General features: G+C 41.2%; 1 protein-coding gene across 1 annotated transcript in view; it reads right to left on the bottom strand.

Annotated features, from left to right (window-relative positions):
- Positions 1-10,244, bottom strand: part of LOC119427267 (glutamate receptor ionotropic, NMDA 3B) — a 102,630-nt gene that overhangs the window by 34,342 nt on the left and 58,044 nt on the right. Inside the window, exons 8-9 of the mRNA XM_037694848.1 lie at positions 8,523-8,638; positions 4,749-4,900 (exon numbers count right to left, since the gene is read on the bottom strand). Coding sequence (XP_037550776.1) covers positions 4,749-4,900; positions 8,523-8,638 — 268 coding nt within the window. The remainder of the gene's footprint in view (positions 1-4,748; positions 4,901-8,522; positions 8,639-10,244) is intronic.

The raw sequence follows: 10,244 nt of genomic DNA, 5'->3' as shown, positions 1-10,244 counted from the left end.
TTTTATCATTACATTATGGAAAATAATGACCTTTATCACAATATGCTAATTTTTTGAGGACCTGTATATCTATGGTCTCCATGCTAGCAGGCTGGCTAACTAGATTGCTGTACGGTGGCCTACACGGCTCAATTCTACAGCGGCCGAACGGGGAGTAGGAGCAGAAAAAATATAAAACTTAAATGCATTTTAAAATCGATTTATGGACCTTTAGAAATGATTCAGAATCGCCAGGACTAAGAATCTAGATTAATCGAAAAATTAAAAAAATTCTGCACCCCTATTTTTAACGTTTGTCATGTACTGTATCTTAGATCTTTCAGCGTTTGGCATTCGTTTAGCACAGGGGTGTCAAACTCACTTACAAAAGGGGGCCAAAATTAAAACCTTTTTCAAACTAAGGGCCAATTTCAGAAACTACATCAACTCAAATTGGATACCCAACGTTTTCATGGTCACATTTTCCTCAGCAAGACTTTGATTGGTCTTATTTGATGTTCTCTAGTGTGTTTTGACATCATAGTTAAAGATTACTGAAGTAAAAATCTTGGTGTTATTTTTGATCAGGACATGTCTTTTATCCCCCACATTAAAAATGTCACTAGAACTGCCTTCTTCCACTTTCGTAATATCGCTAAAATTGGAAACATCTCATCTAAAAATGATGCAGAAAAACTGGTCCATGCATTTGTCACATCTAGACTGGACTATTGCAATGGTTTATTATCTGGGTGTCCAAATACTTCCTTAAAACATCTTCAGTTGATCCAAAATGCTGCTGCCAGAGTCTTAACTGGAGTTACTGGGAGAGATCATAACTCTCCAGTTTTAGTTTCTCTCCATTGGTTCCCTGTCAAATCCAGAATAGAATTCAAACTCTTACTTCTAACCTACAAAGCTCTCAACAACCTAGCTCCATCTTATATTACAGATCTTATTGTTCCATATTTTCCCTAACAGAGCACTTCGCTCTCAGACTGCAGGTTTACTTGTGGTTCCTAGAATTTACAAAAACAGAATGGGAGGAAGATCTTTGCTCCTCTCTTGTGGAACCAACTTCCAATCTCTGTCGGTGAGGCTGACACATTATCCAGTTTTAAAACTAGGCTGAAGACTTTCCTTTTTGATAAATCCTACAGTTAGGGTTGGCTTGGGTTTCCTGAGCTGTCCCTTAGTTATGCTGCTATAGGCTTAGACTGCTGGAGGACAAACTGACCACATTTTTCACTCTGCTACTGTCTTTACTTACTCTGCTCAACCTGTTTTGTATTTGTAATTATTTTTTCTATCCTTAACATGTGGGGGGGTTTTTGTCTTTCAGATACACCTGGACCTATATCTGGACCTGGACCTATACCTGGACCTACCATTCTATGTTCATCTGTCTCTCCTTCCTGTCCTCTCAACCAGCCGGTCAAAGCAGATGGCCTCTTGTCCTGAGCCTGGTTCTGCTGGAAGTTTCTTCCTGTTAAAGGGAGTTTTTTCTTTCCACTGTTGCCACTGTGCTTGCTCAGGAAAAGAGACTGCAACAAAGCCAAGATTCAAATTGTCTGCTGGATTCCTTAGATAAAGAACTTTACTAATTGGCTTTTATGTGAATGTTCCTATAAAGTGCCCTGAGAACACTTTGTTGTGATTTGGCGCTATATAAATAAACTGAATTGAAAATTGAATACAAGTATTTTACGTTTCTCAACTGCTAGAGCTGCTGCCTCTCAGCGAGAAGGTTTCCGGTTCAATCCTGGTCAGGGGGCCTTTCTGGGTGGAGTTTGTGTGTTCTCTCCATGCATGTGTGTTTTTTTTCCAGGTACTCCCATTTACTCCCACAGACCAAAAATGTGCATGTTAGGCTGATTGGTAACTCTAAATTGTCCCTAGGTGAGAAAGAGAGTGAATGGTTGTTTTGTCTTGTTTGTCAAAGTCAGAGTCAGAGTTTCTTTGTCATTCGCATCTCATGTGGTACATGTGGTGGAGCAAAATTATGTACACAGGGTCCCAGTTACATCCAACAATAAAATATAAAAAAAACAGTAATAACATCTAAGATATGAACTAAGAAAAACAACTAAATATACACTAAGCACTCATAATATAAAAACATTACATCGAACATCAGCACAAACATGAGTCTGTGTGAGCAGATGAGCACGCATGAACACATCAACATTGAAACAGATCAGCAGCAACATGAAACAGATCAGCAGCAACAAGATGTGATTTTCTTCAACAGTGATTATTCTGGTTCTAGATTCATGAGTCTAACAGCCTCAGGGTAGAAGCTGTTCCTCAGTCTAGTGGTTCTACACTTAATGCTCCTCAACCTCCATCCTGAGGGGAGTGGGGCAAAAAAGTGTGTGTGCTGGGTGAGTGGGGTCCTTCATGATGCAGGTGGCCCTCTTCCTGCATCTAGAGGTCTAGATGTCTGTGATGGTGGGGAGACCGACTCCGACAGACTTCTGTGCAGCCTTCACCACTCTCTGCAAAGTTTCTATTTCTGTAGCTGTACAGCCTCCATACCACACGATGCTGGAGCACAGGATGCTCTCCACTGCACACTTGTAGAAGGAGGTGAGGACAGAGCTTCCCAGACCAGCTCGTCTCAGCCGTCTGAGGAAGTAGAGTCTCTGATGAGCTTTCTTGATCAGGCTGGTGGTGTTGTTGCTCCAGCTGAGGTTGTCATTCATGTGTACACCCAAGTACTTGTAGCTGGAGACCACTTCCACTACAGATTCTCTTATGTTCAGGGGGGTGTAGATGTTTTTGTTCCTTTTGAAGTGCACAATCATCTCCTTTGTCTTCTTCACATTGATGTGAAGGTTGTTCTCTTTGCACCAGCTCTCCAGGTGTTCCACCTCTTGCCTGTAGCTGGACTCATCATTGTTTGTGATTGATATAAAAATATGTTTTATAAAAATATATTAAATTGCCTTTATGCCTATTCAAACATATATATTTTGTGTGTGTTACTTTTCAGAATTAAATGTCTAAATTGCCATAAAAGGCAAGGGTGGAATGATATAGGAATGATTATTTTTATGCTTTTATGTCAATTAATACTTATACTCACTTTTGATGCAGCTTATCTGCCCAAAGTCAGGCCTGTGCTGCAGATGTGTTTTGGAGTAATTAAAGTCCTCTGGGGGATGCTCTAACCAGAAGACCTGGCCCATCTTAAAGGTTACGGTGACCCAGGTTTTGAAGGACATGTTTTTATGAAGCCATCGCTCTGTTGCACAGACTGCTTTGATGATGGAAAAACAGATTTTAATTAAATCTGTCCTCCTGGCAACCATCAAACTTGTTTTTCACTGCTCTCACGCGATCCGGTCAGGGAAAAGGTATAAAGGAGGTGTGACAGGCAAGGGAATTTTGGAAGTCTTGTGTGGACCAGCGCGCGGTGCCATGCAGTTGTTGATGTGAGTTCTGTCATTTGGATCGAAAGGCTTCCCGATCATTTGTCACGGTGAGAGATACTCATATCAATTTGTGTGTTAAGAGTGTACCAACTGTACATGACTTTGCTTGGCTGTTTTCTTGTGGCAGATTAATAAATGACAATATTATTTCTAGCAAGTTACAGTCCCTTGTGTTTCATTTCCTCTTGTCTGAATATCTGGTGCCGATCGTTCACGAACCCTTTGATAAAGAATTTCATAATACAGTGATGCATCCCACCACTGCTGTATCATCTGCAAAGTTCACCAAGAGACAAGTCCTAGGTTTGTTTCAACTGACAGATTGGACTGGAACCTATTTCATGATTCCACATGCTCCTCCTATGGAGGCAATGTATATTTATGCACTGCTCCTTTACTGTTAATTAACTGGAGGTGTTGTTCGCCCATGGCACCAAAGAGGCTAGGACCGTCCCTGACTATGTTTTATCTTTAGCTGTTAATTTCCATTTGGTTCACCCAGACTCCTCTTGACACAGTGTTTATATCATGATGCCTTCATGGGCCTGGAGAATTAAGGAGAGACAGTGGGGCACTCTTTCACATTTCCTCCATTTAACTCATTTCTTCTTGGCCTCTGATGGCAATTAGCCCCATGCTGACAGGACAACTTCATCAGCATCAACACTGACCTCCTTTTGCTCCCTAGAGGGCAAGTTCGTGCTAATGTTCACTTTGTTTCTGAGTGGGCTTCTCTGTCGGCTTTGGATGGAAAGGAAAGTAATATATTTTCAGTGTGGGGTGAAGTTAAGACTGCATATTTGATAGCATATTTCAACTTTGAGTGGAATTTTAAAAGGATGGCCAAAAGGAGTTGAATACATTATCTTGTCAAACATTTTTTCATTCAACCTTTATTTATACAGATTAGTCTCACCAAGCCTCGAGGACTCATTTACAAGAGAGACCTGTCTCTAGTACTGTCATATTGTCTCTAGACAGTGTGCCGTGTCTAGAGATCTTTCACTTCCTCCAAAAGAAAAAATAGAAAAGAAAATGCAGGAACTTTGCTTATTTTTCTGTCATTCACATAAAAGACAAATAGGTATGGATGCTCAGACAGGCACTGCTTCAATATGTGCTTAAGGTCAGTGGGTTTGGAGTTTACCTGTATGTGATTTTATCTGTGTGTTCATGTCTTTATCCATGTGTGTATGTGTTTGTGCCCTTAGCTGGCAGCCAATATTGTCTGAATCACAAAGGAAGACTCTCATTTATAGAAGTACAGCATAGAAGGGATTGATTTGCATTCAGTCCACGTTCTCAGTGTGAATACTCCCTCTGATGACTTACCTCAGTGACTGCAAAGACTCTCTTTCCGCAGGGTACAACTTTGTACCATTTGTCATGTAGCATGTCCATGATGCCATCAGATTTATAGCGACTCAAAAACTCTGACACGTTACGGGTTAAAGGGGAGCCCTGGGGAAGGCCTATGCCATAGCCTGAAAGAAAAGATAAAAATAGGTAAAAACACATTTTTCCTTAGCAACAGAGCTCAGAACTTCAGCCAAGCCTGAAGAAGAGATGTTCCAACTTAGAGATGTCTGACAGAGAAAGACTTGGCCATAATTTTAAGGTTGTTTTCACACCTGATAGTCAGGTAGACTCGGTTCGGTTGGGGACCAATATTCATAATATTTTGTTTACATTTGAGCTGGTGCGTTTGCATTCACACTGCACTGTGCAGTCGAGCAAACCTGTTAAACCAACCTGTTCCCCCACTTGCCTGTGGTGGCGCTGCACCAAGAACTACTGAAAGAAACACACGAAAACCTCTGAAGACACTTCTTCTAGAAATAAAAACAAAAACGGAGTGGCATCAAGTTTTAGCAGTTTTAGAAGTTGTTTGCCCTGCGTTATACTCCACTTCTTGCTTGTGGAGCGGGGCCCGGTCTGTTTACATTCACAAGGTACTCGAACCATGATGGAGTTCTCGTCTACTGGACTGTGACCTAAGTTTTAGCCCGGGCCAGAGTTCACCTTTTTGTTCCATGACAGAGTTCGATGACACGTTCACACCTCCCCAAACAAACCGGACTTCCTAGGAAAATGAGCTAGAGTTCAATTAAAGTGGACTAAACAGGGCTGGTGTGAATGCACCCCTAGACTTCTTAACAAACAGACCTCAGTCTGTGAGAATCCACAACTTTTCTCCTCCACCATAACCCTCAGCACTGGCTCTCCTCAGGGATGCATGTTGAGCCCTCTTCTGTTTACTCTGCTCACATATGATTGTGCTGCTACCCATCCAGGCTGTCACATTGTAAAGTTTGCAGATGACAGCGGTGGTGGGATGCATCACAAACAATGATGAGTCCAGCTACAGGTATGAGGTAGTACACCTGGAGAGCTGCTGCAAATAGAATACCCTTCATATCAATGTGAACAAGACAAAAGAGATCATTGTGAATTTCAGAAGGAACAAACACACCTACACCCCCCTGACAATAAGAGGATCTGTGGAAGAAGTGGTCTCCAGCTACAAGTACTTGGGTGTACACATGAATGACAACCTCTGCTGGAGCAACAACACTTCCAGCCTAATCAAGAAAGCTCATCAGAGACTCTACTTTCTCAGGCGGCTGAGACGAGCTGGACTGGAAAGCTCAGTCCTCACCTCCTTCTACAGGTGTGCAGTGGAGAGCATCCTGTGCTCCAGCATCAACGTGTGGCATGGAGGCTGCACAGCTGCAGAAAGAAAAGCTTTGCAGAGAGTGGTGAAGGCTGCACAGAAGTCTGCTGAAGTCAGCCTCCCCATCATCACAGACATTTACACCTCCAGATGCAGGAAGAGGACCACCTGCATCATGAAGGATCCCACTCACCCAGCAAACACACTTTTTGCCCCGCTCCACTCAGGAAGGAGGTTGAGGAGCATTAAGTGTAGAGCCACTAGACTGAGGAACAGCTTCTACACATATGGATGACCCGACATAGACTCTGTTGGGCTGTCTGTGTGCCTGTTTAGGTATCGGGTTGGGTTTTAGGTAGTCTCCTCTCTTGGATCAATGTGGGCACCCCCATTTAATGTGGGGTCTACTTCCCCCTGTTGCACTCCCCTCCAGTGGTGGGACCCCCTGCCGCCGATGCATTGGCGGCTCTCGACATCCGAGGCTGGGAGGTGGGGGTATGTGCCGGCCTGCCCAGGTGGCTACCTGCCGGGGCCTGGGTGCCCTGGCTCTGTCGGGCCTCTGTTGGGGGGTGGTATGACTTTGGGACTTGAGGCTGACCTGTCCAGGGTGTCCTTTGTCTCTCGCACAGTGATGGCTGGATATGGGCTCCAACAACCCCCGTAACTCCAGAAGGGACAAGCGATTAAAGATGATGCATGGTTGGAAGGATGGACGCAGATATGTAATAATATCCATGAGAAATTAAGAGTTTGTAAAGAGTAAAATCACCTCCTGAATGAGTTGAGTGTATGGTTAAAATAGCATAAATCATTTTGAAGTAGTTTGATATAAAAAAGGCAGACCACCACCAACCCCAAAAAAGGAAAAATGACTACTATTGACTACTATTCTTATTCTGTCCCTGAAGAATCCTTCTACTGACTAAGATAAGTGGGTTAGAACCAAAACTTTTGGAATATGCAATATATCAAATTAACTGAATTTTTACATCAAAGTCACATTCAAACAATGCATGTGTGCAAATACAAAGTAGTATGTGACTGGAATGATTCAAAACTTACAATAAAAGCAGGGACATTTTCTTTTCCCAAGTGATAAAAAGAACCAGACATTTATTAAAGTGAGAACTTAATCTCTTTTTGGCAGGTCATCTGCAACGTTTTCCTCTAAAGTGATATAATTCACTTCTCTTTTTGTGTGTACATATCTCCTCAAAGGATCCAATCACTGCTGCGGCACTGCAATACCTCTTATTACTTTTCTAATTGTGAGAGGCTATAAAACCATACAAAGTGATCAATTACTGTATTAAAACAAGATTTATTGTTAGAGATTCCTCATTAGGATTCGAGTATTAAATCTGTTTAAAACTAACCTTCACTGAGGGAGCAGAGGAAATTATATTCCTCTGCACTGAAAGATCTTGTGGTAATCTTCCAAAATTTTGTTTCTGAAGTGCAATATATAAGAGCCTATGAAATTAGCAGTCCTTGAAGGACTACATTATGCCTGCTGCACTACAGAAGGTATTCAATACCCATCTTGGGCAATTTGATAGTGCCTGGAGAATGTGCTATGAATGACTCTCAGCTACTACATTACATTTTAGCTCAATACCTGTAAAACTGGCTCAGCTATAGACACTGTGGTGTTGCTTTATTTTAGCTGTGGTGACATCTTAAATCAGGTTAACTTCAGAAGTTAAATAAATAATGCACTTCCAATTATTACCATGGAAAATGTTTATTCAAATCCAACAAGTGGTTCATGAGATGTTTTGCCAACATCCTGTATAGGATGAACATACATCATGAAGACATGCTTTCCTCTATTTTATTTCCAGAGTTGTAAGATGAGAACTAACATATGTGTCTTCAATGATATGATAAGCTGCTGCTTATTTTGTTCAGAGTAAAAAAAATAAACAATAATAAAGAAACAAGTTATAGTCATTTTAATGTTGGCTTATGCCAATTTAATGTTGTGGTCATGGCCATCTTGAAATGAGTAATGAGTCTTAGATCGACTCCAAACGTTCACTTATGGACAAACATGCAATGATTAATTTCTGAAAGATTCATTTAAATTTGTCCAGTGTTTGACATATGACCTGAAAGATTAAAACAGACACAGAAAAGGAAAAAAACTTTGTCCACTTTCGCCTTTCAGCATCAGACAATAAAAAAGGAGTTATAACTATCTACCACCCATAAAATCTCTAGAGTGGAAACCAAAAAAAACACTTTAGTTAAATTGCACAAGTAAAGAAAATATTCTAAACAAAACATAAAAGGCAGAAAATTTTAATTACAAAATATCCTGCAGGATGACTTCAAGTCAACACACACATTCCTTAAGAGTCACACAAAAATGTGTGTGTGTGTGTGCGTGCGTGCGTGCATGTGTGTGCGTGAGTCTAAACAGTGTTCACCTTCAATAGCAAAAGGTTTCCCCACTGTGAGCAGTTTGCAGTCTGCATCAATGGAGACCTCAAAGTCCAGCAGAGCTTTGTCCATGATGAAAGCATCCAGAGCAGGAGGATCTGTCCTTCAACACACACACACACACACACACACACACACATCAAAACAAATACACAAAGGAATAGTTGAAGTTTATTAGACTGGAATTGGAGCAAATATGAGCGTAAATTAAATTAGATTAACGTTCCCACATTGATTCTGTTCCTCAGCCATCCTGAATTTGAGGTTTTCATGGCAGTTGGTCATTTATGGAGCGGATTAGATTAACTGTGCTATAATACACCAAGTGAACACATACATCACCATTGAAATCAACAGCCTCTGTATTCATTCATTCAAGTTTATTTGATCAAGGACAGCACAATAAACAATGTTACATGATAAAACCAAAGCAACCGTTGTTTTGTATGAAAGTTTGTATCAAAGTGATAAGACTTTAAACACTCTGGAGAGGAATATTTCTAATGATAATGATGCACTTCAGAATCAGAATAAACTCCTGTATGTCTACAAATCACTGAACAGTCCCCCCCCACCCCCCCCCAATCTCTCTGATCTGCTAAAACCATCCGACCACGTTCCCTGAGGTCAGCGGACCAGTTGCTCCTCACAGTTCCAAGAACTCGTCTTAAGCGCAAAGGTGACAGGGCCTTCTCTGTAGCAGGACCAAGACTCTGGAACGAGTTACCTCTGCTTGTCAGACTGGCCCCTCCCTCTCGGTTTTCAAGTCTTGTTTAAAAACTCACTACTATTCAGTAGCTTTCAACACCAGAGGATCTGTGTTTTGAACCTGTATGTTCCACACTGGTTAGTTGTCATATTTATTATCTGCATCGTTTTTATGTCTATATTTCTGATTTACTTCATTTTGTATTTTGCTTTGTGTGTTACCTGTTGTTTATGTCTGTACAGCACTTTGGTTGGCCTTGTTGCTGTTTTAAGTGCTATATAAATAAAATGGTATGGTATGGTAAGGTATGATTTGGGTGGAATAATACCAGGCCCTGGAAGAACAAGCAAAGATAAACCAAAAATAACTATGCAATCCAGGTTGACGGACCTTGGACAGAAAAGTGTGGAACCAAGCACAAGCAAGGCTAGCAAAAAAGCTAACAAGGGCCGAGTAATAGCAAGGAAGCTAACGTAGGGCCAACAGCTAACATGGACGAAAGGAATATCTCATCCAAAGACAGAGTAAATACTTGGAGCAATAAAGAGCTTAAAGTCCAAGTTTTCTGGAAGATTCAATGGCATTATGACAGCCATAGAAACAGTGTGAAAAGTGTTTTCTACCTGGATTATTGAGCATGCATCAGGATAGTGTGAAAAGAAGTGGGTGAGTGTGCCAAATGTTTAATGCAGACAGAAGAATGTTTATCTACAATGGAAGACTAGCAAATGTTGTTAATTAACAATGTTAAGAGCTTGGAAAAAAACAAACAAGCTAATGGAGGAAAAAGTGGTTGATATGGAGATGAGATTACTGCTCAACAACCTTAGATTGGTGAACCTACCTGAAGGTGCTGAGGGCTCCGATGCCTGTGGGTTTTTGGAAAGTTGGATACCAGAAGTATTGGATTTGCCTGCCCTGAGAAACCCACTGATTCTTGAAAGAGCTCAGTGTACAGGTCCTTCTCAAAAAATGAGCATATTGTGATAAAGGTCATTAT

Source organism: Nematolebias whitei, chromosome 21, assembly GCF_014905685.2.
Source record: "Nematolebias whitei isolate Nwh7 chromosome 21, NemWhi1, whole genome shotgun sequence".
In the NCBI taxonomy this organism is placed as follows: Eukaryota; Metazoa; Chordata; class Actinopteri; order Cyprinodontiformes; family Rivulidae; genus Nematolebias; species Nematolebias whitei.
Note: the sequence above shows the minus strand (reverse complement) of the source record. Positions and strands in the feature narration are given on the sequence as shown.